Below are 21079 nucleotides of genomic sequence, written 5' to 3'. Positions count from 1 at the left end.
CAAGCCACCCGTGCAAGGGAGACCATCCTGGGCCACAGCAGGAGTAGGACAGCCACCGGCCTCCAAGCACCATGAGTTGCTTGAGTAAGTGAGCCGAGCTACATGAAAAAGAAGTCAAAATTCTCCCAGAGATGAGGAAAAAGGTTTCCCTGCCTTCAGACAAGGAGTGACAAGACTTCAGCATGCATGAAAGGGACCCCTTTGCCCAACTGGGGCACAGACTGTATTCCTCCCAGAAGCTCTATTTCATTTGTCCCTCATGAGGACTAGGAGGCTGTTCTCTTCTGTCCCTTCTTTAGGAAGTAGTCTTTGGGGTGGTGAAGGCTGCTCTGTCTCCCCTCAGCTTCCTCCTCTTCCCTTGGCACCACCAACCTCTGTGTGTGTGTGTGTATTCCCCCAGCTCGGCTAGAACCCAGGAGAAGCCCCAGACCTCTGGCCCTGCTTGTCTTGTCCAGGGAAGGACCAGGCGCCTCTTGGGGGTCTCAGCAGCCCCCGCCTGGAATCCCCCTGGGGCCCTGTGGCAACTGAAGGGGCATCTAGTCCACCCCCTCCAGGAGCGCAGAGAGAGAGAGCCTGGCTGAGAATCGTGGGGCGGGCAAAGGAAGTGGAGGACCCTCTGGAGCTGGCAGGGACCCCCCCTGGAGCTGCAGCCCCCAAGACTGAAAAGATCCCCCTCCCCTTCTCCCTCGGCTCAGAACGGTCTCCTTCGCCAGGTGAAATCAAGAGAGACTCTGCCCGGAGACCGATGACGCTGCAGAAGGGAGAATTCCCATTGGTCATTCTGCTTTTCTGACCACTCTCAAATGCGAAGTCCAAGAAAAATAGAATAGAATAACAGAATAAACTTTTATTGTCATTCCACTGTACATCAAACTGCAGATTAGAATGAAATGTTACTGCAATTCTCTCACAAAAAAATAATGACTACAACATATAATATATACTCTGTACCCACTCCACCCCCCTAATCCTTATCTCTGATAACTATCACGGTCCTACAGATGACGTGTGCACCCCTGACGTGAGAGGGGGTGACCGAGAGTCCAGGAGCCGGATAGCCCAGGGGACAAAACTATCTCCCCCTCTGGCCGCTCTGCACCGAATGCAGCAGAACCTCTTCCCAGAGGAACCAAGGAGAACGAGACACGGACAGGATTCCGGGGTCCAGGCAGACAGCCGGTGTACGATGCTACGTCCCGGATGGGAGGAAGTGAGATCCCAAGTACCCCCTCCGCTACCCTCACCACCCTCCGCCCAGCGCTTCTTGCCCCCACCGAGACCCTCCCATTCCGCCTCTGGGGCTGGGAGCATCGGCGTCTTTCTCTGCTGTCTTGGGGGGCGCTTCCTGGCCCCCCCTGCTGCTGCTGCTGGCGCTGTCCCGCGTCCCCAGAAGCGATGGGGGGAAGGAGCCCCCCAGTAAGGAAGGAGGGGGGCTGGGAAGGACACCCTGATGCTGGGGGGAGGGGGAGGAATGGGGCTGGGTCCCCCAGGAGGGACTTTGGCCTGGCCCTGGGCAGCAGCTCCTGCGGCTCTTATGTTGTCTGTGGTTGAATTTTGCCACCTCACCTTTATTACTTTTATAAATAACTCACGGCGGTGAACATGCCTAATACTCCTTCCTTCTCCTCTTTTCCCCACAACCACCACCGTCAGGTGGGTTTGGCTGAGGGAGAGGGGCTGGCCCAAGGCACCGCCAGGCAAACACGATCACAGCAGGAGCTGTTCCTAAACCTGAAGATCCTGCGCTCAGAACCACAATGCCTTTTCTCCTCAACTCCATATTCCTACAGCTCTTATCCATCAACTGCAAGGCAGAACAGCCTTTCTATCTGAAATTTTACACAGCTTGTGTCACTACCACAAATGTGCCTAATATCTTCTCTCATAAAATCTGAGTGCTCTGATCTTTTTTTCATGTATCTTTTAGGGCCTGCAGCAGCTTACTGGGAAGTTCTGCTGGTGGCCAGAAAGGTGTAGTTAGCCTTTCCCAAACTAACATTTTCCATTATTTTTCTCTCCTCCCTCATCTCTAATACTGAGACATGTTTGACTAAAAAGAATCAGCTCAGAAATGAAATATGAAACTTTTCAGCTGGATGTCCAATGGGAAATGGGAAGTGAAATTCAAGCCTCCTCTACACTCATCACCTTCTGCCTCATGTGTGTTTTCTTGTGTCTGCTAAGGGACGAACTTGTTGTGAAGCACTGTCCACAGTCTGGGCATTTGAATGGTTTCTCTCCAATGTGTAAAGCTACATGATTTATCAGGATAGACCTAGTACTGAAACTTTTCCCACAATCTGGACACTCATATGGTTTCTCTCCTGTGTGAGTCCTCTGGTGTATCACCAGGTTGGAATTCTGACTGAAACTTTTCCCACAATCTGGACATTCAGACAGTTCCTCTCCTGTGTGACTCCTCTGGTGTCTCAGCAGGCTGGACTTGAAACTAAAACTTTTCCCACAATCCGGACACTCATACGGTTTCTTTCCTATGTGAGTCCTCTGGTGTATCACCAGGTTGGACTTCAAACTGAAACTTTTCCCACAATCCAGACACTCATATGGTTTCTCTCCTGTGTGAGTCCTATGGTGAATCCTCTGGTGTTTAACCAGGGAGGAATTCTGAATGAAACTTTTCTCACAATCTGGACATACGTACGGTTTCTCCCCTGTGTGAGTCCTCTGGTGTATCACCAGGCTGGAATTCCGACTAAAACTTTTCCCACAATCCGGACACTCGTATGGTTTCTCTCCTGTGTGAGTCCTCTGGTGTATCACCAGATCGGAATTCCGAATGTAACTTTTCCCACAATCCGGACACTCGTACGGTTTCTCTCCTGTGTGAGTCCTCTGGTGTATCACCAGGTGTGAACTCTGACTGAAATTTTTCCCACAATCCGGACACTCATACGGTTTCTCTCCTGTGTGAGTCCTCTGGTGTTGCATCAGGGAGGAATTCCGAATGAAACTTTTCCCACAATCCAGACACTCATACGGTTTCTCTCCTGTGTGAATCCTCTGGTGTATCACCAGGCTGGACTTGAAACCGAAACTTTTCCCACAATCCGGACACTCATACGGTTTCTCCCCAGTGTGAATCCTCTGGTGTATCACCAGCTCGGAATTCCAAATGAAACTTTTCCCACAGTCTGGACACTCATATGGTTTCTCTCCTGTGTGAGTCCTCTGGTGTATCACCAGGCTGGACTTGAAACAGAAACTTTTCCCACAATCCCGACACTCATACAGTTTCTCTCCTGTGTGAGTCCTCTGGTGTATCACCAGGTGGAAATTTAGAATGAAACTTTTCCCACAATCCGGACACTCATATGGATTCTCTCCTGTGTGAGTCCTCTGATGTCTCACAAGCTGGGAATTCAGACTGAAACCTTTTCCACAATCCGGACACTCGTACGGTTTCTCTTCTTTCTGAGTCCTCTGGTGTATCACCAGGTTGGATTTCCCACTGAAACTTTTTCCACAGTCTGGATATTCACACAGTTTCTCCCCGGTGTGAGTCCTCTTGTGATTCACTAGAGTGGCATGGTTGCTAAAGCTTTTGCCGCATCGAGAACACTGGTAGGGCTTCTCGCTGGTGTGGGTGCTCTCATGCATCATCAGCTGTGATCTGTAATCTGTGCTTTTCCCACTATATACACCTCTGTGGGGCTTTTCCACCACTTTTTTTTTTGGATTCTCAAGGAGATCAAGACAATTTCTGATCCCTTGTGTGGTGGTCCTTCGATTCAAGTTACTTTTTCCTTCCTCACAGGGTGTGGCTTGCCTTACTCTCTGCCCTACATGGCCACCCAAGTGACCTCTTCATCCCCACTGACTTCCAGATAGTTCCCTCTTTTTCTCAATCTGGAAATTATCCCCCTGACCTTTTCATGTAATATTTGAGTTCCCCGTATTCAATTTTTTCCAGCTCAAAAACCCTCTTTTCCTGGTTTTCTCTCCCTCGACTGTCCGCTGCTAGGGAAGAAGAGTTTTGGGGTTCTCTGGAGAAAGTGGAAAAAATGTGATTGCTGTCTTGATTTGCTTTCCTTTTTAATACTGCTTCTGATTCTTGGTTGTCAAGCAGGCTTTTATCTATAAGATTCAGATAAACGTGTTAGTTTAATTTTTATCTACAAAACGGCTGCACAACATGCTGAAACAACAACAAAAAAGCATAGGTTGCAATGAAAAAGGGAAAGTGCCAGAAGGGCAGATTAACCTCTAACATTCATTATGGCTCATTTGCCACATAGAAGACCAGCGAGAGCCGAGTTCGAATCCTGGAATTCGCTCTCCGAACCTGCGACCGCCGCAGAAGGGCGCGCACCGGCCTCGAGGCGCGCAGCACCGGCGAACGCCGGGCGGGGCGGGGGGGCGCCGGCAGCGCTGGCGGAGCTCCCCTCTGGCCCCGCCCCGCGGAGGGCCCGGAACACCCCCGGCGCCTCCCCCGCCCGCCCCCCGCTCACCTCCCGCGGCTGCGGCAGCTGCTCCGGCCCGGCCAGACCGCGCGGCACCCCTCCAGCCGCTCCCCACAGGCGGAAACCGGAACAGGAAGTACCCCTGCCTCTCCTCCGACGTCCCCTCTAGCCGTCCAGTCCTCTATCGCTGCAGCCGCTGCCGGACCGAGGCTTCCCGGGCGGGCGTCGCTCAGCCCGAGAGCGCCATCTAGCGCCGCGGGGCTGCAACGCCCGCTCGTCCGGCCTCCCCCGAAGGCGTGGGCGGGGCCGTGGCTGGACCCCGGGCCGCCCCGCCCCTTTCGACCCTGCGGCCGCCCCGACGGACCGCCCGCGACTCGCGGGAAGCACCCTGCGGGGTAAGCGCGCGCAAACCGGCACCGGCCGAGCGCGGCTCCCTTGCCTTGCGGGCCTGGATCCTGCGGGAGTGGAGGATTGCTCTGCGCGCCCCTTCGCCCTTCCCTCCCCACTGGGACTGACACACTTTCCCCTCCCGCCTCCAGGAGGTGTCTTGAGGGAGCGACAGCCCTGCAGGGTCGGCCACTGCTGCCAAAGGAAGGCGTTGGAGCTTCTCCCACTGGGGCGGATTGGCGCTGAATCTGACCGAACACAAGCTAGAGCCGCTATTAAGGCCTACCTTGTGGTGGTAAGGGTGGTGAAACGTGAGCATTTCTCCACTCTTATTGCATCCGCAGAATGTCACCCAACAGCCCTCTTTAAGATTGTTCAATCTCTTCTGGGTCAGGTAGACTCAGTGACCCACTTACAGGGCCGTTTGGAAGAGTTTTCAAAGCATCTGCAGGATAAAATTGTTCAGATCCATTCTAAGTTGGACTCTAAGCATGAAGTGGAGTCTGGGGAGATGCCAGGGGAATGTACTTACCCTGTTATCTGGGAATGGTTTGATCCTGTTGGGCCTGAGGAAGTAGACAGGATCCTCTGGACTGTAAATGCAACCACATGTCATCTTGTCCCATGCCCTTCCTGGCTGATAAAATCAGCCTGGGAGGTGACTTGTGGCTGAGTCCAGGCGATGGAGTGCTCAACCAACACAACACCCGTATCTCCACAAAGCCAAACGTCTACGGAGCTGTAGTTATCCCTTCTCTCCTATAGGGATGGGAGTCCAGGACTCTGCACTGAAGGCACATCAAGCAACTGCAGAAATTTCACATGCGTGCCCTCCGCTCCGTCCTTGGCAATCGTTGGCAAGACTGTCTCCAACCTGGAGGTCTTGGATCACACAGGGTCCACCAGCATTGAGTCCCTGATTATTGATCAGAGCCCAGATGCGGTGGGTGGGACACGCCATCAGAATGGGTGACCACTGTGTGCCTCGCCAGTTCCTCCATGGCGTACTGGAGTCTGGGAAGAGGCCTCAAGGCTGTCCATGCAAGCGCTACAGAGACGTTGTGAAGAAACATCCAGCAGAGGGAAGAAGGAGCTGCGGCTGCCGACAGAACCAGCTGGCGAGTCCTGTGCCATGCAGCTTCTGCCGGCTTTGAAGACCAGCGCCGCCAAAGACTGATAGAAAACCATGAGCGGACACCGAATCACGCCCAGAGATGCTACAACAGTGGATTTCAGGGCCCCCGTTGTGCCAGACTCTGAGCCTCAAGGCTGGGACTGCAGAGTCCCCTCCATCTCCGCAGAGGAACTGCACAACCCTCGATCCCAAAGGACTACCATATATATGGTATATATCGACGATATATATATATCGACGGTGCCGGGACGCGGACCCGGCAGCACGGGAGATTTGGCGGCAACGGGACCTGGGGGATATCGGCAGCGCAGTGGGCCTTGAACGGCTGCTAGAGCTGCAGCTGGAACTGCGGTCAGAGTAGCCCAGCACAGCGGACCTGGAGTGGCCAGGGCCGCAGCCAGAGTTGCGGCTGGGAGGCTCGCTGGAACTCCCCGGGCAAGCTGGAGGGTGGCGACCCACGCTGTCAATCGTGGGGAGCGGTGGATGCCGGGGAATGCCGGCGGTGCTGTGGACGCAGGCGACAGGTTGTCTCCTCCTGTGGGAAGTCGGGGGAGTCAATGGGAGCCACGCGGCCGCAAACTGGCCTTGAGGATACATCAGGCGTAGGCGACAGATTGGTTGCAGCTATGCTAACAGTGCAGGAGGTCTAAGGTCCAGCTCGACGAATGTGGACACTGACGGTGAAGCAGGACTGGAGAGCGGTGACGTGACCGGCGCAGCCCCTGGATAACTGGACTGAGCGGGTATCCAGCGCTCTGCAGAAGAACTGGTCCGTGGGCATGAATTCCAACTTTAAGAGCTGAATCCTTGGGTTTTAACTTTGGCCACCCCCCCAACCTTTTAGTCATCATCAGTCATCTTTAGCCTTGTGAAGATCCCTCCAGGTGTATGGGGTACTCCCTCCAGGCATGAGAGGCGTGAGAGGGAGTACAGGTTATTGGTTGAGAAGGATTGTATGGACGCACTCGCCCCCTGAGAGGCAGGGGGCAAGGAGTAGTGGCTGGTGTGCCCCCTCCAGACTAGTGAGAGAAGCTGGGGGGGCACTGAATGAGTGGATAGGCAATGGTGAGGCCCTGACAACGCTGAGAGCTGGAGCTGGTGCGCTCGAAAGGCCCACCATCACATTGTGATTGAGTGTGTGAGGGCGTGAGTGTGTGTGTGCTTGGATGGAGGAATCTCTATTTTTAACCAGGGGTCTTCGGAGTCCAGCACTGGGGGCTAATGGATGCCGAGACTCTGGGGACTGTAAGGTGGACAGAGGATTGAGGTGGTGATGGGTCAGGGATGTTATGACGGGAGCCGGAGGGTGGGCCATCTACAGGGAAGAGGCCCCCGATGTTTATTTCCAGTGGCATGTTCCAGCCCTCCGTGCTCAAACCCAGACCCTGGTCAGCAGACCCATGGAGGCCCTGGGCTTCGGCTGCTGCTCTGCAACGCCAGGTCTGTTAACAACAAGGCCCTCCTCATCGGCGACTTGATCATGGAGGAGGGGGCCAACCTGGCGTGCATTACTGAAACCTGACTGGGCATGGAAGGAGGTGTTCCTCTTTCGGAGATGTGCCCTGCTGGGTTTCGAGTATGGCACCAGCCGAGATCCCAGGGCGGGGGAGGAAGGGTGGCTGTTGTCATCCAAGAATCCCTTGTGGCTTTCAGGGACCATGCTCCACAAGTGGCCAGGTGTGAGACCCTGTTTTTCAAGTTGGGTTCTTGGGAACAGTTGGGGGTGTTGCTAGTGTACCAGCCTCCCTGCTGCGTAGCAACCTCCCTGCCTGAGCTGCTGGAGGCCATCTCAGGGTTGGCGGTGGAGTTCCCCAAGCTTATGGTTCTGGGGGACTTCAACCTGCCATTCCTGGGGCGGGCCTCGGAGGCAGCTTGGGAGTTCATGACCACCATGGCGGCCATGGACCTGATTCAGATCATCCAAGACCCAACTAGGGACAGTGGCCTCACCCCAGACTTAGTTTTCTTGTCGGAGCAATGGCAGTGTGATCTGAGGGGAGAAGTACATCTCTCCCCTTTGTCTTGGTCAGATCACCCCTTGGTGAGCCTGAGGTTCTCCTATGCCGCTCCCCTCCGAAGGGAGGTAGGACCTATTCAATTGGTCCGCCCCTGACGACTAATGGACCCGTTAGGGTTTCAGAGGGAGCTGGGGGTTATACCCAAGGATCTGCTGCACGGTCCAGCGGAGGCTGCTGCCTGGAATAGGGAGGCGGCCGGGGCCTTGGAGAGGATCGCACTTGTGTGGCCTCTCTTGTCCATTCGAACCCGACACTCCCCGTGGTTTACGGAGGAGCTGAGGGTTTTGAAGAGGGTTAAGAGACGCCTATGGCGCCTCTGGAGGAAGACAAAGACCGAACCTGACCGAACACAAGCTAGAGCCGCGATTAAAGCCTACCTTGTGGCGGTAAGAGCGGCGAAATGTCAGTATTTCTCCACCGTTATTGCATCCGCAGAATGCCACCTGGCAACCCTGTTTAAAATTACCCGTTCCCTTCTGGGGAAAGGGGATCCAGAGATCCACCTACAGGGCCGAGCTGAGGAGTTTTCTGGGCATCTGCAGAATAAAATTGCTCAGATCCGTTCCAGGTTGGACTCTGAGTGCGAGGCAGTGTCTGGGGAGATGCCCGGCGGACGTTCTTACTCTGTTATCTGGGAACAGTTCGAGCCTGTTGAACCCGAGGAAGTGGACAGGATCTTCCGGACTGTAAACGCTACCGCTTGTCAACTAGACCCATGCCCCTCCTGGCTGGTGAAGGCAGCTCGGGAGGGGATGCGTGGTTGGGTCCAAGCGATGGTAAATACTTCCTTGAGAGGGGGGGTATTCCGGGCAGCCTTCAAAGAGGCGCTGGTGTGCCCCCTCCTCAAGAAACCATCACTGGACCCCAGCGTACTGGACAACTTTCGCCCAGTCTCCCTCCTCCCCTTTTTGGGGAAAGTGGTTGAGAAAGTGGTGGCGCTGCAGCTCCAGAGGATCCTGGATGAAAGGGATTATTTAGACCCCTTTCAGTCAGGTTTCAGGCCCGGTTATGGGACCGAAACGGCATTGTTCGCACTTATGATCTCTGGCGGGAGCGGGATGGAGGGAGTGCATCCATCCTGGCTCTTCTTGACCTCTCAGTGGCTTTTGATACCATCAACCATGGTATCCTTTTGGGTCGATTCAGGGAGTTGGGGGTGGGCGGCGTAGTTTTGCACTGGTTCACCTCCTTCCTCCAGGACCGGTCCCAATTTGTGTTGATAGGGAAGGAGAGATCGGCCCCACGGCCCCTTCTTTGTGGGGTGCTGCAGGGATCAGTACTCTCCCATCTCCTTTTTAACATCTACATGAAACCGCTGAGTGAGATCATCCGTCACCAGTATGCGGGATGAGGTATCATCAGTATGCTGATGACACTCAATTGTATATCTCCATCTTGGGGGCCCGGATGGGGAGCAACAGGCTTTGACTGAACCCTGGTAAGACGGAGTGGCTGTGGATTAATGGCACCTCACGTCCCAGGAACTTGCCATCTTTAGTGCTGGATGGGGTTGCGCTGCCCCAGACAGACCCGGTGCGTAACTTGGGGGTCCTCTTGGACTCACGACTCCTGCTCGAAGAGCCGGTGGCAGTTGTGGCCAGAAGGGCCTTTGCGCAACTTCGTGTTGTGCGCCGGTTACGCCCCTTCCTGGAGCGAGAGGCACTTCGAACGGTCACTCATGCCCTGGTCATCCCCCAGATAGACTACCGTAATACGCTCTACATGGGGCTACCCTTGAAGGGTATCCGGAAGCTTCAGCTGATTCAGAATGCAGCCGCGCGGACAATCTTGGGTGTTCCAAGATTTGCACACATAACACTTTGTTGCGTGAGATACACTGGGTCCCAGTTTGCTTCCGGATCCAATTCAAGGTGTTGGTCATTACCTTTAAAGCCCTACATGGCATGGGACCAGGATATCTGAGGGACCGTCTCATCCCTATTACATCGATCTGCCCCACCCGGTCATGCAGGGAGGGCATGTTACGGACCCCGTCTATAAAACAATTCCATCTAACGGGGTCTCGTGCCTTCTCCGCTGTAGCTCCCGCCCTTTGGAACATCCTTCCCCCAGAGGTCTGACAGGCCCCTTCGCTCCTGGACTTCCAAAAACGACTAAAGACCTGGTTTTGTCAGCAGGCTTGGAATGGGGACGCGGTGGCGCTGCGGGTTAAACCGCTGAGCTGCCGATCGGAAGGTCGGCGGTTCGAAACCGCGCGGCGGGGTGAGCTCCCGTTGCTCGTCCCAGCTCCTGCTCACCTAGCAGTTCGAAAACATGCAAATGTGAGTAGATCAATAGGTACCGCTTCGGCGGGAAGGTAACGGCGTTCCGAGTCGTCATGCTGGCCACATGACCCGGAAGTGTCTATGACAACGCCGGCTCCATGGCTTAGAAACGAAGATGAGCACCGCCCCCTAGAGTCGGATTCGACTGGACTTTACGTCAAGGGAAACCTTTACCTTTACCTTGGAATGGGGGGGGGAATAGTTATACCTGGGGCTGGCTAGTGCCCTAAGTGATTTTGAGGGGCATCCTACACTCATGGACTGATTAAAATCTCTTGCCACTTAGATTGTACTATATTCTTATCTTATTGTATTGTTATATTGAAATGGTTTTAAGTTTTAACTACATTTTATTGTAAACCGCCCAGAGTCCCCCATGAGGGGGAGATGGGCGGTGAATAAATTTATAAATAAATAAACCAGGATCTTTCTTTACTTACTCAGAGGGCTGACAGGTGGCTCCCATCTGCCAACCCTGAGCAATGTACAATTCCCAAATACCTCACTGGGATTAAAACCACAGAGTAAGTTCACCAACAGCAACTGGAAATGTTTAGTAGGAGAAGACAGGATCAGCCCAAGAACAGAAGCCGAGTGTCAGCCCTCCAAGGTAGAACAGATAGAAAACAGAGTCACATAGGATAATCCTACCTTTATTATAAGGTTCAACATAGGTATTTGTTGATACAAGAGTTTAAGCGGATATAAAACATCAGTTTTTTCCTGTAACTCAGGCCTTTTACTTTCATTTTGTCCATTATGGTTTGCATTTAAACAATGGCAGAAGGATTTGGCAAGGGAAAAACCAAGAATTTAGTATAAATTGTTACAAGATACCAAAGAACGAGGGGGGTTAGGTTTACCTGATCTGAAATTATATTTTGTTTGCTCTGCATGGAGGACTGGGTGACGCTGAAGAATAAGAAATTATTGGCATGGGAAGGACATGATCTGAGATTTGGGTGGCATACCTACTTGTGGTATGATAGAGTTACAGTTAATAAAGATTTTAAAAATCATTTTGTTAGACGTGCCATACTGAGGATTTGGAATAAAAATAAATCAAGATAGTCTCCTAATGTACCTTTGTGGCTGTCACCTCAGGAAGCCTTTTTCAGAAGAGAGATGATTGGAAAACTGAGCTGGCTGAGCTATAAAGCGTTGGTGAATTTGAGGAAGGTGAACCTAAACTTAAAACAAGGGAACTAGAATTCAAAGGTCACATTTGTCATTGGTTTACATTTGCACAGCTGTCAGAACGATTTAACTTGGACAGAAAGTTGTTTCATATTTTGTTAATGAAACAACTCAGTTTGAAGTGGATTTATGTACTAATGATGGGCATGTGATTACTAAGATGTACAAAATAGTATTACAAATGAACTTGGAGGATGAATATGTTAAAGATTGTATGAATAAATGGGCAAATAATTTTGGATATAATATCATGCTTGAGGAACAGGAGAATATGTGGAACAAAGATTTGAGATTTACCTTGAATTATAATCTGAAAGAGAATTTTTACAAAATGATGCATCATCGGTATTTAACGCCCAGTAAGTTGTCAGAGATCTATAAAGGGGTATCAAGTGTCTGTTGGAAATGCTCCCAAGGCGAAGAAACTTTTTACCATCTTTGGTGGACTTGTGGGAAGACTAAGAAATTTTGGGAGCAAATACAATCTTTTAATTCAAAAGATCCTTAAAGTGAATATACAATTGAAACCAGAATTTTTTCTTTTGGGCGTGATGGACCAACAACCCAAAAGAAAATATGGGATTTTGCCCTTGCATATGATAACAGCGGCAAGACTTTTGTACGCTGAAAGATGCACAAATTCCCACACCGGAAGAATGGATGTTGAAATTAATGGAGTTGGTGCAGATGACAAAACTGACAGCACTGAAAAGAGAAAATACTGTGACTGGATTTATTTCTACGTGGAAACGGCTTCTGGACTATTGCTTGTAACTGAAAAAAATGAAGTTCTGATTTTGGCTTTTGACAATTAAATTGTTATTTTTCTATAGAAATAATGTTAGTTAGGGTTCAGTTAAGAGTAAGAGACACCACAGGAGGACCCCCTCGCCCTCCTTCCCCTCCCTGCGAAGCCAGCAAAAGCGCAGCGGCCCTTCCTAGGGTAGATCCCCAAATCTGGCAGCAAAACTCTTGGCGCCGGGTGGCCCAAATGTCAGCGTTCAAGGGGGGGGGGCATTCAAGGCTCCAGGAATCAGAGACAGTGGTGGGTCCAGCTGACTGCCTACTGGGAAGACGCCTCTTCCACGGTGTGACCCGGGTTCCCGCAGAATGGCCTGGGAGAGTCGCACTTCCTTGCAGATCCAAAAGAAACTGGGGTCACAGAATGCTGTGTGGGGCTGGCAGTCTGTGGGTGGAGTCGCTGGGACGCCCTTTACCGGGATTTGTACCCAGGCCAGCCACGTCCTCCAGGCTGCTGCCCCTGTGTGGGCGTCAAGATCAACATCATCTCCTTGCACGAGGCCTTTATAGCGTGGGGGTCCGGGGGGGGAGAGATGCTTCGCACAAGCCAACACCCAACAATCAGCCATCTTGGAAGCCCCCCAGCTGTATGCGGAGGGCCAAGGCAAGAAGCTCAGCCAAGACCCATTCGGACCTGTGGCGATAGAGATCCCTGCTGCTGTCACGTCTGCCCCGAGTTCGCAGTCCTCGGCGACCCCCACAGGAGGCCACCTGGACACGCTCCTGGGGCTGCGCGGGGTGGGGGGCAACTCTGTCTTATACCCCAAGACGGATTTGCTCCCAAGCGAGGTTGGTCAGCTGCGATGGCTCAGTTCCGTCCTCCCAGGCAGTCACGGAGAAGCAGGGTCAGTCCGAGGAGAGGGGCAGACGCCTGAGCCTGCGTGGATGGCCGAGGAAGGCCTGTGCTCGCAGCCCAGGAGATGGTGGGGGAGGCAAGCCAGAGGCTCCCCTTAACTGCCCCCCCCAAAATTTCAGGCTCGGTATGGCAAAGAGAAGCACAAGGGGGAGGGACAAGGGGCCATCTCCGGGCCAGGAGTCGGGAGTCCAGCGCAGGCTGCGCATGGTGCTGGAGCAGAGCGAGGGGGGATGACGGTCAGCCCCCGGCTGTTGGTCCTTCTCCACCGGGAGGGGTCTGGAGTGGGGTCTGGCCACACGATCGCTGGTCCCTCTTCGCCTAGCACAGGACAGACGCTGCTGCCATCAGATCTCCAGGAGGGGGGCTTTCTAGAGATGGGACCGATGGGCCCCCGTGCCCAGCCAGTACCCTTGGTGGGTGTAGGGCAGCCACAAAGGCCCTTCCCATGAGGTTTTCCTCAGATGCATTTCTGCAAGCCCCCCCACCCCCGTCGCCCATCTGCACCGTGGCTTGTCTCCCCTCTCCGGGATCCGTAGCTTTGTGAGTGGCAGCATTTGGCTGCTGGTGAATGAACAGGAGAGCTGGCTTTTAGGGGGGGAGGCAGAACGCGGGGGGGAGGAAAACTCCAACGCAAAACTCCAATGCAGTCCTTGAGTGCATCAACAGAAGTCAAGCTTCTAGATCAAGAGGCGTCCTCTTTCCTCCGCATCAGTCAAGCAACACCTAGAATATGGCTCCAGTTCTGGACACCATCTTTGAGGAACATTCATGTCCTTGAAAAAGGACTCAGATTTCTTTTATCTGACTTCTGCCTTGGTGGCAACTCTTCCGCCTGTTCCCCACCACACCCTGCCCTGCGGGGTCCCACCCCAGCCCACCCAGCCCAGCCCTCTGCTCTCCCAAGCCAGCAAAGATTTAAAAACAAGAGCATCACCACTCCCACCCCTGGGGCTGGGGACAGAGGGAGGCTTGAAGGGCCCACTGAAACAGGGCCAGGGTGCAAGCCAGATGGATCCCAGGGAGGAGGGGTTCCAGACAGCAGGTGCTGTAACCCTGGGAGGGGGTCGGCTAGATGGCCTCCAGAGCCCCCTCCAACTGTTATCTTTTACACATTTATGATTCCCCCAAGCCACCCGTGCAAGGGAGACCATCCTGGGCCACAGCAGGAGTAGGGCAGCCACTGGCCTCCAAGCACCATGAGTTGCTTGAGTAAGTGAGCCAATCGATGTGAAAAAGAAGTCAAAATTCTCCCAGAGATGAGGAAAAAGGTTTCCCTGCCTTCAGACAAGGAGTGACAAGACTTCAGCATGCATGAAAGGGACCCCTTTGCCCAACTGGGGCACAGACTGTATTCCTCCCGGAAGCTCTATTTCATTTGTCCCTCTTGAGGACTAGGAGGCTGTTCTCTTCTGTCCCTTCTTTAGGAAGTAGTCTTTGGGGTGGTGAAGGCTGCTCTGTCTCCCCTCAGCTTCCTCCTCTTCCCTTGGCACCACCAACCTCTGTGCGTGTGTGTTTGTGTATTCCCCCAGCTCGGCTAGAACCCAGGAGAAGCCCCGGACCTCTGGCCCTGCTTGTCTTGTCCAGGGAAGGACCAGGCGCCTCTTGGGGGTCTCAGCAGCCCCCGCCTGGAATCCCCCTGGGGCCCTGTGGCAACTGAAGGGGCATCTAGTCCACCCCCTCCAGGAGCGCAGAAAAAGAGAGAGCCTGGCTGAGAATCGTGGGGCGGGCAAAGGAAGTGGAGGACCCTCTGGAGCTGGCAGGGACCCCCCCTGGAGCTGCAGCCCCCAAGACTGAAAAGATCCCCCTCCCCCTTTCTCCACTTCTTCCTCGGCTCAGAACAGTCTCCTTCGCCAGGTGAAATCAAGAGAGACTCTGCCCGGAGACCGATGACGCTGCAGAAGGGAGAATTCCCATTGGTCATTCTGCTTTTCTGACCACTCCCAAATGCGAAGTCCAAGAAAAATAGAATAGAATAACAGAATAAACTTTTATTGTCATTCCACTGTACATCAAACTGCAGATTAGAATGAAATGTTACTGCAATTCTCTCACAAAAAAATGACTACAACATATAATATATACTCTGTACCCACTCCGCCCCCCTAATCCTTATCCCTGATAACTATCACGGTCCTACAGATGACGTGTGCACCCCTGACGTGAGAGGGGGTGACCGAGAGTCCAGGAGCCGGATAGCCCAGGGGACAAAACTATCTCCCCCTCTGGCTGCTCTGCACCGAATGCAGCGGAACCTCTTCCCAGAGGAACCAAGGAGAACGAGCCACGGACAGGATTCCGGGGTCCAGGCAGACAGCCGGTGTACAATGCTACGTCCCAGATGGGAGGAAGTGAGATCCCAAGTACCCCCTCCGCTACCCTCACCACCCTCCACCCAGCGCTTCCTGCCCCCACAGAGACCCTCCCATTCCGCCTCTGGGGCTGGGAGCATCGGCGTCTTTCTCTGCTGTCTTGGGGGGTGCTTCCTGGCCCCCCCTGCTGCTGCTGCTGGCGCTGTCCCGCGTCCCCAGAAGCGAAGGGGGGAAGGAGCCCCCCGGTAAGGAAGGAGGGGGGCTGGGAAGGACACCATGATGCTGGGGGGAGGGGGAGGAATGGGGCTGGGTCCCCCAGGAGGGACTTTGGCCTGGCCCTGGGCAGCAGCTCCTGCGGCTCTTATGTTGTCTGTGGTTGAACCTTTATTACTTTTATAAATAACTCACGGCGGTGAACATGCCTAATACTCCTTCCTTCTCCTCTTTTCCCCACAACCACCACCCTGTCAGGTGGGTTTGGCTGAGGGAGAGGGACTGGCCCAAGGTCACCCAGTGGCTTTCGTGCCTAAGGCGGAACTGGAACTCACAGCCTCCTAGTTTCTAGCCCAGCACCTTCACCACTTGGCCAAATTTATCTATTCTTTTTATTGTAAAAGGGTTCCGTGCTGGGTATTCAATTATTCCCTTAGTGTCAGATTTAACGGGTCGACTTTGTATCTTTGCATATCCAAATTCACTTAGTATTCCGTGGCCACCAAGTATACTTTGTCCTCACTGGGGTGGATTCTAAGCACTGTTTCAGAATGCAAGATTTGGCATCATCGTACAGCATGGCCCCTTCAAAGATCCAGAGACTTCTGAACCATTTCAAGCGTTCGCAGCTCCCAATCGTAATAAAATGGGACATCATAACAGGTGTGCCCAAAAATACTGCACCAAAAAAGAGCAAGAGAGGAAGGAGGACAGAATTAAATATAATTTGAATATTTTAAACAAATTTGCAGACCTTTAAATGTGAAGCCACTCAGAGCTTGAGGCTCAGGCCAAAAGAGCCTCTTGCTTCCTCCCCACCTCCGGCCTGGTCCCGGCTCTTCAGTGTCCTTCTGCAAAGGGATCATATGCAAAGTGACCTACTAGGGAAAAAAGGCATTATAACCTGATCTCTGAATCGGGCTCCTGAAATGAACCAACCTTGAATTCTTTGCTGTCTTGTGAACTCAGCAAAATCAGGATCATTCATCTGTATAGCTAAAATGCCACTTAGCAGCTCCAAATAATGTTCCTCTTTACTTGTAGGGATTTCTGGGGAAAATTCAAAAAGAAGCTGAGAGAGAGGAGTGAAAGAAATGGAAACATCTCCCATGTCTTGAGAAGGGAGCTGTCCCTCACCTTGGCCCCATGTTTATAGCAACGCTGACACTACCCAGTTTCTTTCCTTCTCAAAAGCCACGAATGGTTCTTACACAATGCATTTCTGGAAAGGAAACCTCTTCCACCGGGCAACTCTTTCCTCCATCCCCACCACCACGGGGCAAGTACCAAAGGGGTCAGCCTCCTGGCGCTGCTGTCACCCACAGCCACAAAAGGCTAACAAGCAGGCACCGCCAGGCAAACACGATCACAGCAGGGGCTGTTCCTAAACCTGAAGGTCCTTCCTGCGCTCAGAACCACAATGCCTTTTCTCCTCAACTCCGTATTCCTGCAGCTATTTTCCATCACCTTCAACTGCGAGGCAAAACAGCCTTTCCATTTGAAACTTTACAGGGCTTTTGTCACTGCCACAAACGTCCCTAATATCTTCTCTCATAAAATCTGAGTGCTCCGATCTTTTTTTCATGTATCTTTTAGGGCCTGCACCAGCTGACTGGGAAGTTCTGCTGATAGCCAGAAAGGTGTAGCCAGCCTTTCTCAAACTAACGTTTTGCACTTTTTTCTCTCCCACCTCATCTCTAATACTGAGACGTGTTTGACTAAAAAGAATCAGCCCAGAAATGAAATACGGAACTTTTCAGCTGGATGTCCAATGGGAGATGAGAAGTGAAATTCAAGCCTTCTCTATACCCATCACTTTCTGCCTCATGTGCATTTTCTTGTGCCTGTTAAGGTAGGAATTTTCTGTGAAGCACCGTCCACAGTCTGGGCATTTGAATGGTTTCTCTCCTATGTGTAAACCTACATGATTTATGAGGCTAGACCTAGCACTGAAACTTTTCCCGCAATCCGGACACTCATATGGTTTCTCCCCTGTGTGAGTCCTCTGGTGTATCACCAGGCTGGAATTGTGACTGAAACTCTTCCCGCAATCCGGACACTCATACGGTTTCTCTCCTGTATGAGTCCTCTGGTGTATCACCAGGTCGGAATTCCGACTGAAACATTTCCCACAATCTGGACACTCATATGGTTTCTCTCCTGTGTGAGTCCTCTGGTGTATCACCAATCTGGATTTCTGACTGAAACATTTCCCACAATCTGGACACTCGTACGGTTTCTCTCCTGTGTGAGTCCTCTGGTGCATCACCAGGTCAGAATTCCGAATGAAACTTTTCCCACAATCCGGACACTCGTACGGTTTCTCTCCTGTGTGAGTCCCCTGGTGTATCACCAGGTGGGAATTCTGACTGAAACTTTTCCCACAATCCGGACACTCATATGGTTTCTCTCCTGTGTGAGTCCTCTGGTGTATCACCAGTCTGGATTTCTGACTGAAACTTTTCCCACAATCTGGACACTCATACCGTTTCTCTCCTGTGTGAGTCCTCTGGTGTATCACCAGGTTGAAATTCCGACTAAAACTTTTCCCACAATCCAGACACCCATAAGGTTTCTCTCCTGTGTGAGTCCTCTGGTGTATCACCAGGCTGCAATTCTGACTGAAACTTTTCCCACAATCCAGACACTCATATGGTTTCTCTCCCCTGTGAGTCCTCTGGTGTATCACCAGGTGGGAATTCTGACTGAAACTTTTCCCACAATCTGGACACTCATACCGTTTCTCTCCTGTGTGAGTTCTCTGGTGTTGCACCAGGTTGGACTTCCGACTAAAACTTTTCCCACAATCTGGACACTCATATGGTTTCTCTCCTGTGTGAGTCCTCTGGTGTATCACCAGGCTGCAATTCTGACTGAAACTTTTCCCACAATCTGGACACTCATACGGTTTCTCTCCTGTGTGAGTCCTCTGGTGTATCACCAGGTGGGAATTCTGACTGAATCTTTTCCCACAATCTGGACACTCATATGGTTTCACTCCTGTGTGAGTCCTCTGGTGTATCACCAAATCGGAATTTCGAATGAAACTTTTCCCACAATCCAGACACTGATATGGTTTCTCTCCTGTGTGAATCCTCTGGTGTATCACCAGGTCGGAATTCTGACTGAATCTTTTCCCACAATCTGGACACTCATACAGTTTCTCCCCGGTGTGAGTCCTCTTGTGATTCACCAGGGTGGCGTGCTTGCTAAAGCTTTTGCCGCATCGAGAACACTGGTAGGGCTTCTCGCTGGTGTGGGTCCTCTTGTGCATGATCAGCTGTGATCTGTAATCTGTGCTTTTCCCACAAAATACACCTCTGTGGGGCTTTTCCACCTCTGATATTCTTGGATTTTCAAGGAGATCAAGACAATTTCTGATCCATTGTGTGGTGGTCCTTCGATTCAAGCAACTGTTTCCTTTGTCACAGGGTGAGGCTTGCGTTACTCTCTGCCCTACATGGCCATCCAAGTCTCCTCTTCCTCCCCACTGACTTCCAGATAGTTCCTTCTTTTTGTCAATTTGGAAATTATCCCCCTTGATCTTTCATGTAATATCTGAGTTCCGCATATTCCATTTTTTCCAGCTAAAAAACCCTCTCCTCTTTTTCTCTCCCTCTACTGTCCCCTGCTGGGGAAGAGTTTTGGGGTTCTCTGGAGAAAGTGGTGATTTGGTTGCTGGCTTGATTTGCTTTCCTTTTTAAAGCTGCTTGTGATTCTCGGTTGTCCAGCAGGCTCTTTTTGGCATCCTTTTTGCCTATAAGAGTCACATAAAAGTGTTACTTTCATTATTACCTATAAAACGGCTGCACAGCACGTGCAAACAACAACAAAAAAGCATAGGTTGCAATGAAAAAGGGAAGTGCCAGAAGGGCAGATTAACCTCTAACATTCATTATAGCTCATTTGCCACATAGAAGACCAGCGAGAGACGAGTTCAAATCCTGGAATTCGCTCTCCGAACCTGCGACCGCCACAGAAGGGCGCGCACCGGCCTCGAGGCGCGCAGCACCGGCGAACGCCGTCCGGGGCGGGGCGGGGCGGGGTGGCGCCGGCAGCGCCGGCAGCGCTCCCCTCTGGCCCCGCCCCGCGGAGGGCCCGGAACAGCCCCGGCGCCTCCCCCGCCCGCCCCCTGCTCACCTCCCGCAGCTGCGGCGGCTGCTCCGGCCCGGCCAGACCGCGCGGCGACCCTCCAGCCGCTCCCCCAGGCGGAAGCCGGAACAGGAAGTGCCCCTGCCCTCCTCTCCACCGACGTCCCCTCTAGCCGTCCAGTCCTCTATCGCTGCAGCCGCTGCCGGACCGAGGCTTCCCGGGCGGGCGTCGCTCAGCCCGAGAGCGCCATCTAGCGCCGCGGGGCTGCAACGCCCGCTCGTCCGGCCTCCCCCGAAGGCGCCCCGACGGACCCCCCGCGACCCTCCACCCCGACCTGTCCCTTCGGGTCTGCCGAGGGTGCGCCGCCGCCGCTGCAGCTGAGAGTCCTGCGCTCCCGCCGGGCGTGGCTCTCCTTTGGGGGGTGAAACCCTCCCCGCCTCCTGGAGCGTCTTCCCTCCTTCCTTCCTGGGGCTCGAAAGGGTGCCGGACCGGGGAGCCCCAGCAGGCCACGCCCCCCCCGAGGGCCAGTCCCCCCCGTGCCGGCCAGGGCTGTTCCGAAGCTGGGAGACCCCAGGAGCATCAGTCCAGACAGCCTTATCGTGCCCCCCTCCCCACATCCCCCCCCAGGAAGAGGGAGACGGAGGCATGGATGTTGCTTCCTCTCCAGCCCAGAGAGCTTCTGGTGGTCCCTTCCCACCCTCCATATATTTCCTTCCCCCTGGATCCAAAGTTCGCTGCAGAGAGTAGGGCCGTGTGCTGCACCAATTGAGCTTCTGCCTGCCTTTCTCCACCCTGGGAGGATGGAGGACGCCCACCAGGAAGTTTGTCCCCCTCCCCCTTCCCTCCCCACTGGCACCAACAAACTTCCCCCTCCCTCCTCCAGGGGGCGTCTTGAGGGAGCGACAGCCCTGCGGGGTGGGCCACTGCTGCGGAAGGAAGGCATTGGAGCTTCTCCCACTGGGGCGGATTAAGATAAGATTAATTAAGATTAAAATAAGATTCCTCCCACACCCCCAATGGAGGGAGGGTGTGTGCATCGGGCGGGGGTCTTTCTCAGGCCCTCAGCCAACCCCTGGAGCAGCAGGAGGAATCGGCTGTGGTACCGGAGGCCGGCACAACTACGAGACAGCCAAGATGGAGTGTCTGGTTAACTGGAGAAGGGAGGGGCTTGCTGGGGTGGGGGATGCCGGGACCCCCCTTTCCTTTAATCCATTAAATTTCCCTTATAAAGATTTACTCCCTCTTTATTCCACACTCCCAGATCTACGAAATATTCCTCTTTGGGGCGGGGGGAGAATCCAGCAACATCTCCCTCCTCTCAATATTTACTTAGCACTTGATCAAAGGGCCTCCCTGTCCTTCTTT

The 21079-nt window shown here is 53.1% G+C and overlaps 1 protein-coding gene across 1 annotated transcript; it reads right to left on the bottom strand.

Annotated features, from left to right (window-relative positions):
- Positions 1–1276: 1276 nt before the first annotated feature.
- On the bottom strand, positions 1277–19840 carry LOC134491972 (zinc finger protein 850-like). Its single transcript, XM_063296078.1, has 3 exons — positions 19763–19840; positions 17579–19379; positions 1277–3392 (listed from the first exon to the last, which is right to left on the bottom strand). The coding sequence occupies exons 2-3, from the start codon at positions 18894–18896 to the stop codon at positions 2125–2127; spliced, it is 2586 nt and encodes an 861-aa protein (XP_063152148.1). The 5' UTR covers positions 18897–19379; positions 19763–19840; the 3' UTR covers positions 1277–2124.
- Positions 19841–21079: the final 1239 nt, after the last annotated feature.

The sequence above is a fragment of the Candoia aspera genome, chromosome 2 (genome assembly GCF_035149785.1).
Source record: "Candoia aspera isolate rCanAsp1 chromosome 2, rCanAsp1.hap2, whole genome shotgun sequence".
In the NCBI taxonomy this organism is placed as follows: Eukaryota; Metazoa; Chordata; class Lepidosauria; order Squamata; family Boidae; genus Candoia; species Candoia aspera.
Note: the sequence above shows the minus strand (reverse complement) of the source record. Positions and strands in the feature narration are given on the sequence as shown.